Raw genomic sequence first — 23,310 nt, forward strand, 5'->3', positions numbered from 1 at the left:
ACTTAGAGGAACAGTATCATAAAGTTTTTACACAAAGAATATCGGGTACTATAGATTTTTACTAAGCCCATATATCTACCCCCTCATCAGGAAGGTAAGCACCTTCCTGCTTATTCATTCCTAGCATGCCCTTGTTAACATTACATGAACTTCGAAAACAGTGTAATTCATCCTACTGTAAAGACATACTATACACATTTATAATATACAAACAACATACCTAATAATCATTCAAACTTCATTTCGAAGCCCCACAGCATATCATTTATGTTTACTATTAATTTCCACCAGACTTAACATCACCCTGGTCATAGAATTCATTCATGGGTACATGAACTGAAATTTTATAAACTCTCTCTCCATCTTCCTAAGAGAGGCATCCCAATGGCATTATATTTCATGTTTAAAAATTACCAATCATACTATTAATTTTGCCGCTTATATCAATTGTGCATCAGTACTATTTAGGATAACAATTCGTTCTGACCGATTTTCACACTTAGCATACTGTAGCCAAAGACACTAAAACTTTAGAAACCTTACTTCCATGTGTATATATACGGGTCTGTACATGTACACACATACACACAGGAAAATGACCAGATACTTATTAAAACATCTTCCCATTATAAAAGCCATAAAATAAAATCTATGGAGGAAATGAAAGAGACAGGAGTTCAAGAAGAAAAGCAAATATAATTGTTCTGACAGTGAAAACGGAGAGCTCAGGTAAAGTTCAAAGGGATAATAGCATCAAATTATCATGGTAGTAACGTTCTATTGGATACATATTCAATGAGATATAACATACTTTTACAAGGTCAACTGTTCCCATCCACCAGAAACTCCATCCTGTACTATTGATACTTGAGATGAAAATGTTTGAGGTCCAATTTAAAAATGGGGAGGGAGTGACAGTTTTGACAAATTATGGAGGGAGATCTTGAGCACTCTGCTGAAGCACAACCAGTGTGATTGCTTGCACAAAGAACACAAGGCTCACACCACCACCGTCACGACCCTGCAAGACACAGGGGCTTGGCTGCTCAACCTTTCATAAAGCCCTCGTTCCCTCATGCAAGGGTCACAGCCACAGTGGCCCTGCTCAGTGAAGCCAACGCCCCAATGTCTTCCCACTTCAGAATCGGCACCTCTCTATTCCCTCCACCTGGAATGCTCTTTGACATAATCCCTCTCACCATTCAAAATTCGACTCTAAATGCCTCAGAAAGAATGCTCGGACTTTCAGTTTGGTTATGTGTGTATTACGGTACTCTGCATGGTCATATTTTGTGTCATTTCTTATAACTGCATGGGAGTCCACGACTATCTCAAAGAAAAGTCTTTACAAAACGCTCAGGGGCTGCCTTCTGCAAAAGATCTATCTGCAACTGCTAACCTCTGCCATGACTCCCCCCTACCCTTCATCACTTCCTTGCCTGTCACCCAACATCATTCCTCCACAGTACCCACTGCTTTCTGAAATTACTGATTGATAAGTATTAATATTGATGAAAACCGCATGATCTCAGTCATTTACCGCCGACTGACACATACAGTCCCAAGGTAACACAACACAGCTAGTCTACTACCCTGAAGGGACTGTGCACTTTGAAGACTTTGGGATATGTTCACTGTGCCTACAGAGTAGTCCCATGCTCATTCTGTCATTTCTGCAGTGAGTAGCACCATATTAAGAGGTATCGAGGGCAGCCCCGGTGGCACAGTGGTTTAGCGCTGCCAGCAGCCCAGGGCGCGATCCTGGAGACCCTGGATCGAGTCCCAGGTCGGGCTCTCTGCATGGAGCCTGCTTCTCCCTCTGCCTGTGTCTCTGCCCCTCTCTCCCTCTCTGTGTGTGTGTGTGTCTCTATGAATAAATAAATAAAAATCTTTAAAAAAATAAAAGAGGTGTCGAGAAGAAGTGAAAGGTACTCCACCCTCTGGTACAGAATGTGTTTTCATGTGAGGCTCAGGGACCAGGGTTACTCTCGACTATACTGCTCTCAATGACATCAAGCACTAACCCACTAAGAGACTTAGGCGTGCCTCTGCTGTTATGACATTTTGGTCAAAATGGCAAAGTGCATCTTAATTACAGTTTCAATAGGTATGGACTTATAGGTGTCATATATTCAACGACCTTTCCGGTTCAGGATATAACTGAGTACACTTAGGAAATGTAAAGTTAACACATTAAAGTTCTGACAGATGATAGGACAGAAAATTCTATCCAGAGTTTCACCGATACCATGAAATTATCCTTTTCATGGCCCACATTTGTGATGCTCTAAATATATGCACAGTGTAAAGTAGTCAATCTGGATTTCTACAAAAGGACACTGAGCACAAAAAGGAAACATAAAGACAGTTCTATGAAATGAATCTCATAAACTATCGACCGAAGAATATTATATGTTTAAACTAAACAGTCTTTGACTACATGATATTTATCATACTCAAGATAAAAATCGTTTAAAAAATAGTTGATAATTGATGATTAAGACAAAATTCGTAGAACACTAGCATTATTCTTTCCAAGTATTCCAAGCAGAAATTCTTATAGGACACAACCAAAAGTATGGGCTATTTACTGGCTGTTATTGTAATAAAAGAACAAAGAAAAGTAAGACCTCACAAAATGTTGAAATAGCTATCTATAGACATTGTAAATTTTTAGGAAGACACTCTGAAACATCAATACGATTGCAAACACACACGCATGCGCATATTCTGGTACGATGAACTTGAAAATTAACAAGCTATGTTGGAGTTACAAATAATGATCCTAATTATTTTTTTCCCAACGTAGTAAACAGAAATACTACCTCAAGGTTTTCTGATCAGTGACAAAGTCATTAATAAATGAAATCAAAATGGCTAACAATCAGTAAAAAACTGTATTTCTGAGGGAAACATTTACTGCTATGCTAGGCTTCCATTCCGTATAGGCAACAGATTCATTTTAGTATGTAAAATGCTTGGGGTGGAAGAATGCTTTCGACAAGAAATGATAAAGATTTTTCCCTATCACAGTAACAAAAACATATATTCATCTTGTTTTCTTTTTAACTGCTCATCTTCCTAAGAAAATTAAGTAATGAGGAAGGCCATAAGATAGCTAGGAAAACATAAATTGTAAGAAGCAAGAGGTTCATTTCCCTTAAACAAAACTCCCAGAAAGCAGGCAAGAAAAAAAGATAAAAGGCCTCAACAATTGGAAAAGTTGGGGAAGGAGGGGAAAATCTGAAAGCAAGCAAGATGAAAATAATGAAAATACCAGCTGACATATAACAGGGATAGAATGCAGTCTAATCCCCAGACTCCTGAGCAAGGATGTATGCAAAATTAGCACGGGAACACAAAACTACAACAGAAAGACGGGACGCGTAGCATCGGGACCAAGTATCAAACAAAGCATATCGAATTCGGAACTTGCTCATCAAACCGGATTAATTCTCCCTTTTGACGAAATGCGTTTTGAGTTCAGGTTACGTCACAGGAATATTTTTATGGAATGACTTAAAAAATGTAGAGAAAGACTCTGATTCCTCTGAATCCCCTTAGTGAAAGAAAATCTTCAAATGCTGCTAAACTTAATTAAAAGCCACGAGGGATCGATGAAATGAGGCATTCAATGCAGACTGTGACATTCTGGGCCAAAACTGAAGTGTCATCAAAAAGTAATGGTTTTGGTAGACCCTGGCTAACAAACCAGAAAGGACATCAAACACAAAGACTGTCTTTTTTGTCAAGAATGGTAACACTGGCGAGAGAGAACCTCAAAGTGACATACATACATACATAGCGACAAACTGAGTATGTATATTCAGCGTAAAGACTCACCAGAAGCAGGTGTCCATGCCTCTGTGGACAAAACCAAACCAAACCAAACCAAACCAAACCAAACTAAACCAAACAAAACAACTTTGGTTAACAGATCAACACTACATATTAAAATCCAGACACTATAAATTCTGGCACAGAGGCTGAAGCACACAATACATGAGAACACTGTTGCTGTCTCTATCTGGTGAAATACAAAGGAGTGTGAACCTCGTAAATGCAATTTTGGGTATCAAAGTCCAACTGACTCTTTGTAATGTGCTCTGGTTTTGCAATTCTCAACGTAGCAGGTGATAACCTGATATAGAAGCGAATACCACCGCAACTTCAGTTAGCTGCATGTGAATCGTTTAAATATCAAAAGGTGAAGTACGACAAATTAGGAATAAAACACAAATTTATGGAAAGGGTGCTTCAGAGAATGAAACCTGAATAAAACTCAAAAGCAGGAATCCTCCCAAGTGATCCCTCGCTACAAAATTAATTCACATTAGTGGAAGGCTTTGCTGTGCCCAGTGCTGGGAATGTTTTTGTCCTGTCGGGAACAGTTCACGCAAAATACCGAATTTCTGTATGTCACCCTTATGTCCCGTTGTTTTGCTCGGAAAGAGCATCAAACCTCTGTGATAAATTTAAAATGAATTACAATTTTGCTGGAGGTTTAATTGCTAAGTAATTTGTTTGGACAGTTTAAACCTGTTACAATTTTAGTCAACATATAAATTTGTGGGCAATCATATGGGAAAACTCATAAAACCACAGCTAAATTCCTAGGGATCAAAGTGTTATAGACTGAAATAGCCTTTAACTAACAAATGAGCATTATGATTGGATGTCAACTGCATTCCTATATTAAATTCAATTGCAGGGATCCCTGGGTGGCGCAGCGGTTTAGCGCCTGCCTTTGGCCCAAGGCGCGATCCTGGAGACCCGGGATCGAATCCCACGTCAGGCTCCCGGGGCATGGAGCCTGCTTCTCCCTCTGCCTGTCTCTCTCTCTCTCTCTCTCTCTCTCTGTGAGTTCATAAATAAATAAAAAAATTAAAAAAAAAAAACTTTAAATTCAATTGCATATGTAAGAAAAAGTAGAAACCATTAGGCCGAGTAAGGAATAAAAATTGCTTTGAAAGCAGCAACACTATGGAAATCTAAACAGAAATTCCAAACGTCCTGTCATTCTTCTGGGAGTTCAGAGCAAAAGTCGTTCTTACGTGAAAACGGATTGAAGGTTGAGAGCCCACAAGACTCCCTGACGGTGCTTCGTAAGTTAGAAAATGAGCCCATAGATAGGAGATCATAAAGACGCTTTTCATCCAACAGAGACGGCTTCCTTACTACTACTCACCCAGTTCCTGAACTCTGTCATGAGCTAGTGAACCCCTAGAACAAAGCTGAGAACGAAACCTGCGTTTCGGCACGACTCCACAGGTGAACTCAGAACCAGATTAAAACCAGGGCTTACGAGAGCTTTCCCGCTGTCAGATTCACACGGGGGTCATCCCTAATCCCACCACAGACCAGCGAGAAGACAGCAAGCTCCCATCCTTGCAGGAGTGCGCCGTGGAAGCGTCACAAGCCAGAGACAGGGGGGTTGTGTCCCTCAGAGTGAAGCTACAGGAAATGGTTTCCTTCTTTTCATTTTGTCGATCTTAAGGAACTTTCATAAAACAGCTCTGAATCATGCAGTCTCCTTTAAAAATGTTCTCCTCATAAGGAAAACAGAAGAAAAATCAACCACCACAGGTCACGCTTGAAAACGCAGAACTTCAGAAGTTGCGGGAGAAACACCTGGAAGACCTCTTTCCTTATACCATTTCATGGAAAGTTTCTCATGAGAAATTTACGTAGTGGGTTGTGTTTTATGAATCAGACCCGAATAAAAAGAGAGACTTCTGCCACGAAACTTAAAGGGTAAGAAAATCTCCGTGTGCATGCCACTCCCAGCATCATGAGTCATGTTTTTCCTACGCGGACTGTTCAAGAGTCTCACCCTGATCCCCCCCGCACTGGTCCTTACAGATGCGCTAAAATGGATTACCACTGCAGTGGTTATCAGTCCTCCTCCGATATCCGAAGAAAACTAAAGACCGTGGAGGGTCCTCAAACTCCCATGCCCGACCTGGTGAAAATGGCATTTAAAGTCCTTAACACCCGAGAGGAAGTGGCTGAACTTAAGAGGCAGGCCAGGCTCCAGCAGAAGGTCCAACTCCAGACCCAAGCCTCGGGGGCAGCCCTGCGGCCAGCGGGCTCCATGAGCCCGCAGAATGCAGGAACCAACCGAACCCTGCCTGGGGCTTGCTTCAGATGCGGCACCGAGGGACAATGGCCCCTCAATGTCCCAATCCCAAGGAGCCAACGCGGCAATGCCCTCAATGTCGAACGACGGGCCACTGGAAATCCGCCTGCCCGGGTCTCGGGGGATCCTCGGCGCCTCCACACAGAGGAAACCCTGAGCCGGGAAGTCCAGCCTTTCAACGACTCGGATTGGACGATGACTGACGGGGCCCAGACTCGGACACCCCCTAACCCAGGCCAAGCCCAGGGTCCTGCTCCAGGGAGCGGGGAAGCCTATCTCTTTCCTGTTGGACACGGGGGCGACCGACTCCATTGTGCCTTCCTACTCGGGGACCAGCTTCCCCTCTCCAGTAGCGGTGATGGGAACTGATGGCACCTCCTCTATTCCACGGACTGCCCCCCTCCTCTCTTGCAGCCTGGATGGGTTCTCCGCCTCACGTTCCTTCCTTAGAATCCCTGCCTGCCCAGCTCCTCTTCGTCGAAAATCCTGACATCTATCTATCAGCTTCTCCTCGGCTAAGTCCTGCTACCCTCCTACCTACCCCCTCTGCTAACCCGGAACCCTCCCATCCCTGCTCTCAACTCCTGGAAGAGCTGACTCCTCCACATCCAGGACTTTCCAATCAGCCCTTCCCTAACCCTGACCAAATACTCTTTGTGGCCAGAGACACGCAGCATAGGCCGTCGTTACCCTAGACGCCATCCTAGAGGCAGTTCCCTCCTCCTCGGGACAAGCTCTCGGAAGGCAGAACTTAGAGCTCTCACCAGGGCTCCTCGCCTGTCCAAAGGGCAACGAGCTACCATAGACACGGACTCCAAATATCCCTCCCTCAGCACACATACACATTCTGTCCTATGGCAAGAGCAAAGGCTTCTTCCAACCAAGGGAAGCCCCATAATCTATGGGCCCCTCATTTCAAAACTACTAGGGGCCCTCAGCCTTCCCACTGAAGTAGCCATTGTCCACTGTCATGGACACCAATCCTCCAAGGACCCGGTGTCCTGGGCCAACAACAAAGCCGACTCAACTGCCCAAGCCACTGCCTTAGGCTCCTCACCAGCTCCCCTCCTCTTCCTCAACACACCACATTCCCCCCACTTACACAGATGAGGAAACTCACACACTAAAAGAGATGGGAAGAATAGCCGGGGAAAAAGACTGGATCTTCATTCAGAAGAAACTCGCTCTTCCAAACCATTTAGCTCCTATGATCATTTCAGACATGCGCCAATCCCTACACATAGGTCCCAAGGCCTTACACCAGTTCCCAGGACCCCTTTTCTACTACCCACATCTCCAAAAGGTAATTAGAGAGGTGGATTAGTCTTGCAAAACCTGCTCCACTGTAAATGCTCAAGGGGGAATTCGCAGGCCAAGACCCAATCACCAGCTCCACAGCTACCAACCTGGCAAGGACTGGCAGCTGGACTGAAGAAACCCCACACCCCCGTCCCCGGGAGTGGGACCAGGCCTAACCCTGAGACAGCCCATCCAGGTGCCTCCCATAAATTCAAGCAACAAAAACATTCTGTTTTTCTGAGATAGGAAAACTATCCCCCACCTCGCCCTGACTGGAAAAGTCCCTGAACATGGTCATGTTGACCTTCAAAGAAATCAATCACGTCATAACCTGAATGCTATGCTACTCCCGCGTTTTCTTTGCCTTTAAAAGATGCCTGTAATTGCTAATCGGCGCTCTGCCCCCTCTGAGGATGAGAGCCCGTTTGCTCAAACGTTCAATAAACCCTCTTGCTTGTTGCATCTGCCTGTCTGTGGTCTGAGTCTCTGGGGCGTCCACCGGGACACGTTGGCATCCGTGAGCAAGGGTCCAACAGACTTTTCTCACATGCCGCCCAATAAATCCTTTCGCTACCTATTAACCTCAGTGGACGCCTTTACAGGGTGGGCAGAGGCTTTCCCTACAGCTCGGGAGATGGCGGATGTAGCGGCCACCATACTCACCGAACACAACATTCCGAGATTCAGCCTCCTGGAGATCCTACAATCTGACAACGGCCCAGCTTTCATCTCCAGCATCACCAGGCAAGACTCCAAGAGCCTAAATATTACCTGGAAACTCCATATCCCATATCACCCCCAGTCTTCGGGTAACCTAGGGTGGGCTAACGGCCTTCTCAAGGAACATCTCACCAAACTTACTCTTAAATCCCCACCTGTCCTGGCCGACCCTCCTCCCGCTGGCTTTAAGAAGGCTCAGAGCCACCCCTAGAGGGCCGTCGGGCCTAGTCCCTTTGAGCTTCTCTACGGGGCGGCCCTTCCTGCTCCCTTAAAATCTTCCAACATCACCTCCTCCTCTCCTATCTTACTTACCTACCTTCCCTAACTCGTCTAAGAGCCCTCCTGCGGGCCCATGTGGATTCAGTCACCCGTACTCCAGGAGCACCCACCTACAGGCCTACCCAACTCAGGACCAGGGCCCCTTCTCCTGGATAAAACTTATCCAACAAGGCACTTCCCTCGCCAGCCTTTCCTGCATGGGCAATCTGTCCCACCGTTTCATCTGTGCCTCTTTAGGCAAAACTCCCCTTGTGGCCATTCCCCTCCCCAAGTGCATTCAGCTGCACCAGACCCGCAAACACACCTCCAGCGCCTGCCTCATCCCTCTCTCACTAATGTTGCCCTATTTAGTGACCCTCTCAACCATCAATTCCCCTTCTGTTATTCCGCCCCAACTCATCCCTGTGCAACGTCACCCGGTCAAAAGTCACCTCTCATCATGCTGCTATTGGCCGATTCTTTTGGTGCCAGGGCTCCATATCTAAATCTCTCAATACCTCTGCCTCCCTCCTGTCTGCCTGTCTCCCAAGTTCCGCGATTAACCATCTATAGTCAGGCAGAAGTAGCCCTCCTCACCAGCCCCCCCCCACCCCGGAAAAGCAGAAACGAGTGATCTTTCTCCCACTGGTTGTCGGGGTCTCCCTGGCCTCAACCCTGGTGGCCACTGGGTACGGGGCCCTTATTCCAGTCTGCAGATTCCTCCAGGGACCTATCCGAGAGGCCTCAGATGGCTATCGAAGCTCCGGCAGAGTCTTTTGCTTCCCGACAACGCCAAATAAACCCGGTGGCCCAGGTAGCTCTACAGAACCGATGTCTCTTGGACCTCCTCACGGCCGAGAAAGGAGGAACTTGTACGTGTCTCAATGAAGATCGCTACTACTACATCAACGAAACAGGTGGAGTGGAAACCAATCTCCACATCCTCGCCAAAGGTCGGGAGTCTCTCCAAACACAGTATCACCCTGTCGGCCCAACTACACCCCAATGGTGGCAGACCCCACTAACCACATGGCTCCTCCTCTCTCTAAGCCCACTCCTGATCCTTGGCATACTATTAATGGTGGCCCCTTGCTTTCTCCGAATCATCAAGGAAGGAATCCACGAAATATCTCAGTTATCAATCAACTAACTTGTTTTATATCCCTACGCTGGCCTGCCCACCTCCGACAGGCACCACGACGCCCCAAAATCAGCAGGAAGCAGCCGGATCTGAATCGTCGCCCCATTATAACATAACAAAAAGATCTGAATGTTGGGCCAGCGAGACTGGGAACCTCAAAACGGCCGACCCCCAGGCCCAATAAGGCCACCTTGCTGCCCAACCCTAACTTAGCACACCAAGACCTGTAACCCTTGCCCTAATTGGAATGCCGCCCTGCTCCCATCTTACCACAAAAAACTCTTTAGAGACCTCACTGCAGTTGGCATGGGTGCGACACCCCCACCCCATGCTCTCTCCCTTGCCTGCGGGCTGCATAACCTAGCCAGAGAGCGCAGCCCATTAAAAGCCGGTTTCAACAAAAATAAATAAAAAAAAATGAAAGCCTGTTTCGACCAACTTTTGACTGGCCTCTCTTCCAGTTCACTACCGATCAGATTAAACCTGACAAAAACCATGGTCCTTTTGTACCAAACTGCCACTTAAAGGCTGTGACAGCTAATCTCTACCTTGTTAGGAACTATATCGTTCCAAGATGTGTGAAACTGGCAGGGACATAAATTCCAGACATCATTCACCCTTGGCTTTGAAACGGGCTCATAGTACCTGGTATTAGGCTATGTTCTTTGGAATTTGTAGACGAATCTGACCACATCTAGCTTCAGATGTGGAAAAAAAGACATCTTATCTTATTTAGCGAAGTGATAATGCAGTGTTTTAAATACATCCCAGCTTAGATGACACACGATACTTTGCTCAATGGTTCCCGGGAGCCTCAGTCATTGTGATTTGATAGCACGCAAAGTCAATGAGAAACAGACACGCGGAATTTGAAGCAGAAAGTTACGGTCTTTCTGGATCTTCACCTTTGTTTCAGTTTCTCAGTAATGACTCTTCAAGGCCTTGAATACATTAGTCACATTTTTAGGCAACTTCTATGATTAAAAGTAAGAGAAGAGCAAGTAGAATGTTACCTATGCATTTGGCTGAGTCTTCGAACTCTAAAGACGATGATGAGACCACCAGTCCATGCGGTGTCAAACTTAACAATGCAGCAGAGGCAACAAGAAACTGCTCGACCCAGGAGTAGGTGTGAGTGAAGGCTCACCGGAGGAATCATTCTATACCATAATCGACAGTCTGTACACGTCACTGCCTCGGGCTTGGCTCGGCTTCATCTGGTGCACATCTGTTGGTCTCACCCAGGAATTCAAGAAGGGCACTGAACACTAGTGATGAAACGGCTCTGCAAGGATATTCTGATTGTTCCATCACATGGGCCTCTTAACAATCCTAGCTACCCAAACTGCATTCTCAGTGTGTTTCTCCAAAACAATGAGGTGCCAACCTTTATCCGAACTCTTGAATACCACCTTCGCCTGTGGCTGTCCTGTTGTGGGGACACCTTTCACAGCTGCATGCTTTCCCCGTTTCTCATTGTGTCCCCTGCCAAGTTTGGACCCCTAGAATACCTACCCTTGTCCTGTGCCCAGGCTTGCCGTGTCGGTGATTCATTCACATGGACATTCTGCTGTGGGCGTTGTCCTCTCAGGGCTCGCGATATTTACAGATATTTACATTCCTTCCCAAGCTTTGCTGTAGGCCAAATCCTTGCTCCTCACCTGGTCCCATCTGGTCTACCCAGACTCAAAAAAAAAAAAAAATCACAACCCACAGTGAAAATAAAGGAAGAGCAGGTGGAGATTTTTCCAAGCCCAGACCCTGAAGACAAGAACTGAGGAAGACGGACTCTACATTTACTGTTGTGAGGATGAAAAGAGATACTCAGGATGACGCATATTACACAACATCTCACAAGCTTTCCGTGCCTTAAGTATCTAGCCCGTTGTGTTCATTCCGTGCAAAACTGTGAGACTCAGGCACTCTTTCAGAGCCTTCTGGGACAATACGGGACAACATGTATAAACTATGGGATGATCACCAAAATGAACCCGATTAACCTCAAACAATGGACATAATTTTTTTATCTCCTTTTTTTTAAGGATTTATTTATTTATTCATGATAGATATAGAGAGAGAAAGAGAGAGACAGAGACACGGGAGGAGGGAGAAGCTGGCTCCATGCTGGGAGCCTGACGTGGGACTCGATCCCGGGATGCCAGGATCGTGCCCTGGGCCAACGGCAGTAGCCAAACCGCTGAGCCACCCAGGGATCCCCATCATCTGATTCCTAATCCCCATCTCCCCACAAAGGTGGTCAATGATTCATTATGTTATTATCTGTTTCTCACCCCAACATTTCTATCTACCTGAATCCATCCATTTGCTTATGACTGAAACCAGGCAGCCATATCTCTTTCTACATCTAACCCATGACCGTTCTAATTTAAAATATACTTTACATCCATCTTATTATTTTCTTCTCTATAGTCAGCACCCAGGTCACATTTGTATGTCCCACTGTCATCTCTCACTAGAACTAATATCTTTGCATTCTGGGTGGCCTTCCAACTTGTAACTCAAGTCTTTCAATTTTTTTAAAGACGACTTTTATCTCCTAGAGAGAGGATGAGAGAGAGTGCATGAGTCGGGGCAGGGAGGGGCAGAGGGAGAGGAAGAAGCAGATGCCCCACTGGGCAGGGATCCTGACGCAGGGCGGATCCCAGGACCCTGGGATCCTGACCTGAGCCAAAAGGCAAAGGCTCAACCGACTGAGCCCCCCACACACAACAGGTATCCCTAACTCTGTTCTTTTCTGAATCATTCCCAAACCCACAACAGGTAGCCTAATAGTGCAAAGCCCCAAACATCATTATGTTGTTACTTTGCTTATTAGTTCTCTTCAAAGTCTTCTCCTTGCACCTTGGATGAAATCAAAACCCTCTGAGCCAATAAAGCCTGGTGTGATCTAGTCCATGCTGACTTCTTTAGTCACATCTAATGCTGCTCTCCTATCTATTAATTATGTTCCACCTGCCCTGACCATTTTTCAATCTTTCTCAATTTTGGAGACTCCCATCAACATTTTTTTTTTACATTCTTCAACATCTCAATTGCTATTAAGATTTCCTATGTAGGAACTTAGCCTTACAATGTTCATCAGATATGTTACTTCTTTAACGAGGTCTTCCCTGAACCTCCAATTTAAGCTACTTCTCTCCATTATGATATTTTATGGTACATTGTCATTTTCTTTCATAGCACCTTTCCCACTTTTCCTGGAGCCACTTGTTTGTATGAATATTTCTAAAGTGACTGTCCTCTGGATAGGCCGTGAGCACGCTCCGTGGGTACAAGGGACTTTTGCTTTCTACTGTATGGCAATGGCTGGTACAGGGACTGGCACATCGTTGGCACTCAATATATCTGTCCAATGAGTGAGTGGAAATTCTGTATCTTATAGTTTATTTGTTCAATTATTCAATAAGCTATTATCTTGTGTAAAGCACGGTCTTCAGCTCATTGGGTAGAGCAGAGACAGAAAGATGCAAAAGTTCCTGCTCTGGTGATGCTTCTAGAGTGGGAAACCAGTAATTAGCAACGAATACAAAACATCACATCGCATTTTAGAAAGAGACGTGTAGCAAAGAAAAAATGGAGCAGGACAACGGAAATGAGGGGTGCCAGGGAGATGGGATTTACAGTTAGAATAAATGATCAATGTAGGCCTTCATGAACAGTTTACCTCTGGGAACAGACTTGAAGCAAGTGAAGGCTTTCTGAGAGAAATTCGAGACAAAGAATTTTCTAGGCGAGGGAACCGGCTAGAATGAGTCCAAGAGTGGGCACTTGTATGGGTTTCTGAGAAACAGTAAAGGAAGACACAGAGTGGTCAGGAAGGCAGACATAGAGGTTGTGATAAAAGAGACAAGGAAGGGCAGACAGGTCACGCAGGCCTTCTGACCACCATCCTCACTTTGGCTTTTACAGTGACTGAGCTGGGTGAGCCTTCAAATGGTATCAGAAGAGTTATAGGATCTTACTTTTGCTTTAAGTGGATCGAGATGGCTGCTCCGTGTAGAATCTTACAGCGGGGCATGGGGAAAGGCAGGAAAACCCCACAAAAGGCTTCTGAAGAATTCAGGCAAGAGAAGATGGTCTCTTGAATTGGGATCTAGCAGTGGAGATAATAGAAAACAGCTGGATTCTGGATCTATATTGAAGGTCAAGATAAAAGGTATTTTGCTGATGCACTGGATGGGGGTTTGAAAGACAGCAAGGAATTAAAGACACGTCTGAGGTCTGGAGGCTGAGTAACTGGGAAGACAGCCTTGCAGTCAAGTCATAGGGGTGAAGAAAACAGATGAGTGTGTTCGGGGGGAGTTGGTGAGATCATGTTTCTTTGCAGAAACTGGAGGAGAGGTTACATGAGTAGTTGGATATACAATTCAGTGGGAGAATGACAAATGTGGGATGTGTCCACCTACAAACAGCACAGAAGGCAGGGCAGGAGAGGATATCACTCCAGACCCGAACCCCACCCCGGAGTGACTGTAAACAGAAAGGACTAATTGCCATGCACCACACCTCGAGCAAAGCCTCATGCCCTTGTGTTCGGCTCGCACTCAGGGGGGCCTTACTCCTCAACTTACCAGGATGATGGGAAATATTTCAATCTGACACATATAATAAGCATGAGGCATAAGTAGGTAGCCATTTAGGACACATCTCTCATCGTCAGACTCTTCATTGTGAAACGAATAAATTAAATTTCTTCAATCAGGTAACATTTTTATTATCATGTACATTTTCTACCTGCTAAGAAAGAAAGCAATGTGCCAATATTTTGTGGTTTAAGTAAGTGTCTACAGGAATACCATACGCTGTGACGATGGCTAGAGTGCCTCACAGATCCTACTTTCATGCAGTGCACACGCCTCCCAGGCACAACTGTACAATCTACATTTGAGAAAATATAGCATTTGAATAACAAGAGACCACTACGATAAACCGAGCCCATAAGGCTTATTATAAACATCTTCTAAATATAAATTGCTCTTCGAATTCTATCCTGTAGGAGGAATAGAGTTTTTCATGCAAACCAAAGAACGTCATAAAGCCGGCTGACAGACACATAAAACCCTTATCATAGGAACTTAGGTTGTAGTGATCTCTAAATTATTACCCAGAAATGAGTAATGGCAGTCACACCTCTGATTCACTGTCCCGACCTGGAGGAGCCACCTGCACACTTGGCCACCCTGCAAGAAGAGCTACCCCGGGCACCCACTATCAATGTCCCCGGCATGCCTTGCCAAAGGAGTCACCTGCCTCAGTGCAGCAACCAGCTTCGGCCCCTGAGCAACATCATGAACCATGTCAGCAGCCCACCCCAGCTCCGAAGATGGGGCCTAATAAAGCTTCTGGGCTTGAGGTAATCGAGCTGGGCAGGGCTGTCAGTGCTGAGTGCTTGGCCAGAGCGCAGATGCCAGCTGAGGAGTCGAAGCCAATGCACGAGGTGGTCACACCTCTCATTCACTCTCCCGACAAGGAGGACCCACCTGCAATCTCGGCCACCCTCGCGGTAGATGATGTCCCGACGCATGCCATCAGGGTCCAACACATGCCAGTGCGGCCACCCGGATCAGTGGAGCAACTAGTGTCCGCCCCTGTGCAATATCCTGAACCACCTCAACAACCGGCCCCAGCTCCTACCTCGCAGCCTTTTAAGCTTCAGGGCCAGAGGTGATCGAGCTGGTCACGGCTCGAGCCGAGAAGCCAGGCTGCTGAGACCAAACCAATGCACGTGGGTGGTAACACCTCTGACTCACTGTGCCGACATGCAAGAGCTACCTGTATCCGTGGCCACCCTGGAGGAAGTGCACGCCCAGGTGCATGCTTTCGGGTTCCCGCACATGCCGGACCTGCCACCTGCCTCAGTGGAGCGAACGACTTTGGCCACTGAGCAACATCCTGAACCCCATCAAGAGCCTGCCACAGAGACTACAGTGAGGCCAGCTGAAGCTTCTGGAGACGGATTACTTCCAAACTCGTTCTACGAGGCCACCATCACCTCAAGTCCAAAAGCAGACAAAGACCCCACCGCACCAAAAAGGAGAGTGATAGACCGATGTCCCCAATAAACACGGATGCAAAGATTCTCAACAAGATACGAGCCAATACGATCCAACGGTACATTGAGAAGTTACTCACAGTGACCAGGTGGCATTTATCCCTCGTACGCAAGGCTGGTTCTACACTCGTCAAACACTCCATGTGACTGATCAGATCTGCAGGAGAAAAAACGAGAACCAGGTGATCCTCTCAATAGATGCAGAGAAAGCATTTGACAAAATACAGCATCCATTCTTGATCCAAACGCTTCAGAGTATAGGGATAGAGGGAACGTTCCTCAGCATCTTCAAAGCCGTCTATGAAAAGCCCACAGCAAATTATCATTCCCAAGGGGGAAACGCTGGGAGCTATTCCCCGAAGAAGATCAGGAAGGAGACAAGGATGTCCACTCTCACCACTGCTATTCAACATAACACTAGACATCGTAGCCTCAGCAATCAGGCAACAAAAAGAACTAAAAGGCATTCAAATCGGCCTAGAAGAAGTCAAACTCTCCCTCTTCGCAGATGACGTGATACCGGACACCTAGAAAACCCAAAAGACTCCACCCCAAGACTGCTAGAACTCATACAGGAAATTCGGCAGTGTGGCAGGGTACAAAATCAATGCCCAGAAGTCAGTGGCCTTTCTATTGCTATTTGCAATTGTTCCCGCAAGGCTTCTTCAAATACGTCATCTCTCCCATTATTCTCATCTGATTAAGATAAGTGGGGGCACTGAAGGCTGCTCTGATTTGAGACTCAGAGGGGAATAGCGTAGATCATGGGGAAGACAGTGGAGGACAAGGCAGAAGGAGGGCCAGATGTCCTGATTAACCCAGCATTGAGGAGATTTTAGCCACCCAAGGCTGGCTGCAGTCCAGACCCAGAAATGAGTTCAGCAGTGGTGAACTAACGATGAGACTGAAGAAAGAGAAATTAAGGAGTCGACCCCATTTACCATGGCACCCAAAAACATGAGCTACCTAGGAATAAACCTAACCAAACAGGTAAAGGATCTCAACCCGAAAAACGACAGAACACGTCTGAAAGAGACTGAGGAAGACAAAGAGATGGCAAACTATTCCATGCTCATGGATCCGAAGAATGAATATTGGGAAACGTCAACGTGGGCAATTTACACAAAGAACGCAATCCCTATCAAAAATACCACGGACTCTCTTCAGAGAGCTGGAACACATCATCTGAAGATTTGTGTGGAATCAGAAAGGACCCCGAATGGCCACGGGAACGGTAGCCAAGAAAACCACAGCGGGGGGCAGCACAATGCCGGATTTCGGGTTGCGTTGCAAAGCTGTGCAATCCAAGACAGTATGGTACAGGCAGAAAAACAGACACAGCCACCAATGGAACAGAAGAGGAATCCAGAAGTGGACCCTCAACTCGATGGTCAAGACCATATATTCGACCAAGCAGGAGAGACCATCCACTGGAAAAAAGACAAGTCTCTTCCATAAATGCCACTGGAAATGCTGGACAGCCACATGCAGAGGAGGGAAACTGGACCACTGTCTCACACCAGACACAAAGATAAACTCAAAATGGATGAAAGATGTAAATGTGAGACGAGATTCCATCAAAACCCTGGGGGAGAACACAGGCAACGCCCATCCAAAACTTGGCCAGGCAAGCTCTGGCCATGGAAGCTCTGGCCACGCCCCGGCCACGCCCCCCACAGAGCTGCCACAGACAGGCCCGCCCCCAGCAATAAACCTAACCAAAGAGGTAGAAGATCTATACTCCTAAAGCTATAGAACACTCAGGAAAGAAATTGAAGCGAACACCAGAGAATGGAAAAGATTCCATGCTCGTGGATTTGAAGAACACATACGGTTAAAATATCTATACTACCCAAAGCAATCCACACATGTCATGTAATTCGGATCAAAATGCCTCCAGCCCTTTTTACAGAGCTAGAACAAACAATCCCCAAATTTGTATGGAACCACAAAAAAGCCCAAATAGCTAAAGCAATCTTGAAAAAGAAAGCAAAGTGGGAGGCATCACGATTCTGGACTTCAAGCTGTATTACAAAGCTGTGATCCACACACTATGGTACTGGCACAAAAACAGACACACAGATCAGCGGAACAGAATTGAGAGCCCAGAAATGGATCCTCAACTCTACGGTCAATTAATCCTTAACAAAGCAAGAGACAATATCCGATGGGAAAAAAAAGACTGCCTCTTCAACAAATGGTGTAAGGACAGCCACATGCAGAAGAATGAAACTGGACCACTTTCTTACATACTACAGACCAATTAATTTATTCAAAAGAAATTCGAAACCATAAAAATCCCAGAAGACACACAGAGTAACCTCCCTGATATTGGCCATAGTAATTTCTTCCTAGACATGTCTCCAGAGGAAAGGGAAACAAAGCTAAAAGTGAACTCTTGGGACTTCATCAAGATAAAAATCTTCTGCACAATGAAGGAAACAATCAATGAAACGAAAAGGCAGCCTACAGAATGGAACAAGAGGTTTACAAATGACATATCTGATAAAGGGTTAGGATCCAAAATCTATAGAGAACTTATCAAACTCAACACCCAAAAACACAAATAATCCAGCTAGGAAATAGGCAGAAGACACGAATAGACATTTTTCCAAATAAGCCACACAGATGGCCAACAGACACATGACAAGATATTCAACATCACTCATCATCAGGGAAATACAAATCAAACCATGATGAGACATCATCTCACACCTGTCAGAATGGCCAAAATTAACAACACAAGAAGCACCAAGTGTCGGTGAGTAGGTAAAGAAAGGAGAACCCTCTTTCATTGCTGGTGCAAATGAAAACTGGTACAGCCACTCTGGAAAACAGTATGGAGTTTCCACAAAGAGTTAAAATAGAACTACCCTAAGATCCAGCAAATGCACTACTAGGTATTTACCCAAAAGATACAAAAATACTGATTCGAAGGGGTATATGCCCCCTGATGTTTATAGCAGCATTATCAACAATAGCCAAACTACCAAGAGAGCCTAAACATTTATCAATGTGCAAGGATAAAGATGTGTTCTCACCCCAGTGAGAATGGTGAAAATTAACAAGATAGGAAACAACACCTGTTGGAGAGGATGTAGAGAAAGGGGGACCCTCCTGCACTGTTGGTGGAAACGTGAACTGGTGCAGCCACTCTGGAAAACTGTGTGGAGGCTCCCCAAGCAGTTAAAAATACAGCTACCCAACGGCCCAGCAAGTGCACTGCTGGGAATTTACCCCAAAGATACAGATGCGGTGAAATGCCAGAACACCTGCACCCCAATGTTTATAGCAGCAATGTCCACAATAGCCACACTGTGGAAGGAGCCGAGATATCCTTCAACAGAAGAATGGATAAAGATGCGGTCTATGTATACAATGGAATATTATTCCGCCATCAGAAAGGACAAATACCCACCATTTGCTTTGATGTGGATGGAACTGGAAGGTATTTTTTTTCTTTATTTTATTTTTTTATTATTCTTTTAATAAATTAATTTTTATTGGTGTTCAGTTTACCAATATACAGAATAACACCCAGTGCTCATCCCGTCAAGTGTCCCCCTCAGTGCCCATCACCCTTCACCCCACCCCACGCCCTCCTCCCCTTCCACCACCCCTAGTTCGTTTCCCAGAGTTAGGAGTCTTTATGTTCTGTCTCCCTTCCTGATATTTCCCACACATTTCTTCTCCCTTCCTTTATATTCCCTTTCACTATTATTTATATTCCCCAAATGAATGAGGACATACACGGTTTGTCCTTCACCGATTGACTTACTGCACTCAGCATAATACCCTCCAGGAACTGGAAGGTATTATGATGAGTGAAAAAGTCAACTGCAGAAACAATCATCATATGGTTTCACTCATACGTGGAATGTAAGAAATAGTGAAAGGGATTATAAGGAAAAGGAGGGGAACTGAGCGAGAAAAATTAGAGAGGGAGACAAACCATGAGAGATTCCTAACTCTGGGAAACAAAGGGTTGCAGAACGGGAGGTGGGTGGGGGGATGGGGTAACTGGGTGACTGTGGAGGGCACTTGGTTGGACAACCACTGGATGTTATACTATATGGTGGAAAATTGAATTTTAATAAAAACAAACGTAAAAACAAAAACAAAAAAGATGTGGTCTATATATACAATGGAATACTACTTGGCCATCAAAAAAGAATGAAATCTTGCCATTTGCAACATCCTGGTTGGAGCTAGAGCGTATTATGCTAAGTGAAATAAGTCAGTCAGAGAAAGACAAACACCATATAATTTCAGTCATGTATGGAATTTAAGAAATGAAACAGATGAACACAGGGAGAGAAAAGAGAGAGACGCAAAGCAGGAAACAGATTTTTTTTAATTTTTTTATTTATTTATGATAGTCACAGAGAGAGAGAGAGGCAGAGACACAGGCGGAGGGAGAAGCAGGCTCCATGCACCGGGAGCCTGATATGGGATTCGATCCCGGGTCTCCAGGATCGTGCCCTGGGCCAAAGGCAGGCGCCAAACCGCTGCGCCACCCAGGGATCCCCAGGAAACAGATTTTTAACTACAGAGAACACGCTGACAGTTGCTGAGGCGAGGGGAGAGAGGGAGTGGGTATTAAGGAGGGCACCTGTGATGAGCACTGAGCATTATGTGTAAGTGATGGATCACTAAAAAGTACCCTTGAAAGTAATAATAGCTATATGTTAGCCATCGAATTTATATAAAAACTTGAAACCTAAAGCAATAATACAACAAAGAATGCAGCTAACAAAAAGAGGAAGAGAAAAAAAAGAGGGAGAGCAAGAGAGACAAATGAATTACTACTATTAATAAAGTAATCAATACTCATTACAAATGGAACATTAAATGCTGTTATATATTTTAATAGAATAACAAAAATATTTAATCCAAAGCAGGCAGAAAAAGAGGGGAAAAAAACCACAAAGAACAGATGGGCAGACATGACAAATAGGAGACAGCAAGATAAAAATTAAAATCCAATGCATCAATAATCATATTACTTATAAATGGTCTGAACAGCTCAATTTAAAAAGCAGAGATTTATAAGTTGGATAAGAAGGCAAGGTCCAGGGGATCCCTGGGTGGCGCAGCGGTTTGGCGCCTGCCTTTGGCCCAGGGCGCGATCCTGGAGACCCGGGATCAAATCCCACGTCGGGCTCCCGGTGCATGGAGCCTGCTTCTCCCTCTGCCTGTGTCTCTGCCTCTCTCTCTATCTCTCTGTGACTATCATAAATAAATAAAAATTAAAAAAAAAATTAAAAAAAAAAAGAAGGCAAGGTCCAATTGTATGTTGGTCCAATTGCGTTTTGCTTATGAGAAACCCACCTTAGGTAAAAATACATAAATAAGTTAAAAGTAAAATGATGAAAAATATATAAAGGGAGCAGGATTACCTATATAATATCATGTAAAGTATACTGCAGAGCCAAGGACATTACCTGGGAAAAGCAGCTCTTTCCATAGTAATAAAGGGGACAAAGGTTTCAACTTACCAAGAGGACATCCTCATCCTAAACATTTATTATGCACCTAATAATGAATTGCCAAAATACATAAAGGAAAAATTGGTAGAACCACACAAAATTCTGTCTACGGGTACAACGGGAGATTTCAACATCATTCTCTCAAAAATTGGTAGAATATTTGGGCATAAAGTCCATTTGGGCATAGAAGACCTATGAGCATCCTCGGCCAGGGTGGCCTCATTGGCATTCATGAAACACACCATCAAAAAAAATAAAAAAATTTAAAAATTTAAATAAATTTAAAAAACCCACACCATCCAACAGCCACAAAATTGGACAGGGATGATAGAATTCTCAAGAATCAGTTCAGTAGCTTAACCGAGCCACCCACGTGCCCCTCTTTCTCAAGAAATCTAAAAGAATTCAAGGTATAATCTCTGACCACAGTATAACTAAGGAGAAGTGAGTAACAGAAAGATCCCTGGGAAATCTTCAACAAAAGAATGTATGTCTTCATAACTCATGGGAAGAAGAAAGAAGAAAGAAGAAGAACAATAACAACAACAACAACAGCAACAGCAACAAAGATCTCTGAGCCAAAGGATAATGAAATAACATTTAATGTCAAAATTTGTGAATTAAGCAGGACTTGGAGGAAAATGTACACTAAAACCCCTGAGTTAGAGAAAGTACAAATCATCCTGAGAAACTAGAGAACATGAGTAAATTAACCCCAAAGTTATCAGAAGAAAATAAAAATCAGAGTAGAATTCAATGAAATTGGAAACTCAAAATAACAGAGAAAGGCAAAAAGACCAAAAGCTATTTCTTGAGATGAATAAAATGTATCAACTTCTAGTCACATTGATAAAAAAAAAAAAAAGAGTCTACACAATCCTACATCAGGAGAGAGGGGATGTCACCACAAATCCTACAAATGGTAAAGTGGGTAAGAAGGGAATAGTAAAAACAAGTTTGTGATAATCGAATGAACAACGTTCAGGCAATGACATAAATTCCAAAAGCTACCTCAAAAAAGAAAAAAAAGAAGGAAAGCCTTATGGCCCTTTATCTTTAGAGAAGCTCATTTTAGTTAAAACCTTCCTACTCTAAAGACAGACATACAAATCCAAGCCGAAGGGCTTCACTACCCAGAACGTCTGAGGAAGAAATGGTACCAATTCTACGAACTCTTCCAGAAACCCGCAAAGGAAGGAACAGGTCCCCACTGGTGAGGCCTGCTTCGCTCTGACCTCAAAGCCTTGTCTGGCCTAGAAAATGAGAGAACAACCTATATGTTGGCAAACTGAACACCAATAAAAAATAAATTTACAGAAATAAATGAATGAATGAATGAATGTATAAAAGACAATGAGAGAACTACATTATTCATGAGCGCCGACGCAAATCCCCTTACCACATTTTGGCAAAGCGAATCCAACAACTCACAGAACCGTACCCGCATGACAGGCAAGCCGCAGCCAGGCCACCTTCCCTCCGAGTCCCGCCACTATGGCGCCACCACCGATGGGAATCACCCTCCCGAGACAGGCATTCCCTGTGCAGGAACAAGTTGCCCTACTATCATCCAAACTGAGGTCGGCGTCCCGATTGTCTGCGGAATCCAAAGGAAACACGGCTCTGGAACACAGGCATTGCAGTGGCCACAAAGGAGGAGGAAGCTCAAGCATGCAGGCTCCTGTGACCACCCGGGGTCTGAAAATAATTAGCCCCCAGGCCTGGCCTGACCGTTCCACAACGGTGTGAGACACCGTGATGTCTGCGTGACAGGCTTATGGACCCACAGGGCAAGCGGGAAAAGTCGAGAAATGTCCTTGTTTTGCTGGGTTTACAGGAAGGTGAGGTGGCCTTTCCTGTTACACATCCTTGGGAAAATATGTCAGTGCATCGCATGTAGGACCCCTTCCCAGTGACACGTGGAGGGTCTCCCTGCCACTGAGCTCCCCGGAAAACTCACCGAGAGGTGGGGGCCCGGGGTGTTGTCAGTGGGGAACCCCAGGGCAGGCCCAAACACTGGGCTTACAACATCTAAAGGGGCACCGAGAAGAGCGCCTGCCAACCCAGACGGGGCACCGCAGCCTCTGCCTGTGGCGCTGGCCGCATGGCAGGTGCCTGGTGAACAAGCCGGAAGCCAGATGCGCACACGCCAGGCCAACCCGACTCTCCAGCACACCCTGACTGCTCTCCT

General features: G+C 45.1%; 1 protein-coding gene across 17 annotated transcripts in view; it reads right to left on the reverse strand.

Annotated features, from left to right (window-relative positions):
- LOC140599793 (adenylate cyclase type 1-like) overlaps positions 1 to 23,310 on the reverse strand; it is a 531,081-nt gene that overhangs the window by 423,439 nt on the left and 84,332 nt on the right. For 14 of the 17 annotated variants that reach the window (XR_012002779.1, XM_072765007.1, XM_072765009.1 and 11 more), the window contains one exon: positions 15,711 to 15,787. The exons of 1 other annotated variant lie outside the window; for it this stretch is intronic. Coding sequence is in view for 11 of the 16 variants with exons in the window: in XM_072765007.1 (XP_072621108.1) it covers positions 15,727 to 15,787 (61 nt within the window). In the remaining 5 variants the exon portion in view is untranslated. Of the gene's footprint in view, positions 1 to 7,151; positions 11,243 to 15,710; positions 15,788 to 23,310 lie in introns of those variants that run through there. 2 more of the 17 variants (XM_072765015.1, XM_072765013.1) reach the window with 2 other exon arrangements.

Source organism: Vulpes vulpes, chromosome 7 (assembly GCF_048418805.1).
Source record: "Vulpes vulpes isolate BD-2025 chromosome 7, VulVul3, whole genome shotgun sequence".
NCBI classification, from domain to species: domain Eukaryota; kingdom Metazoa; phylum Chordata; class Mammalia; order Carnivora; family Canidae; genus Vulpes; species Vulpes vulpes.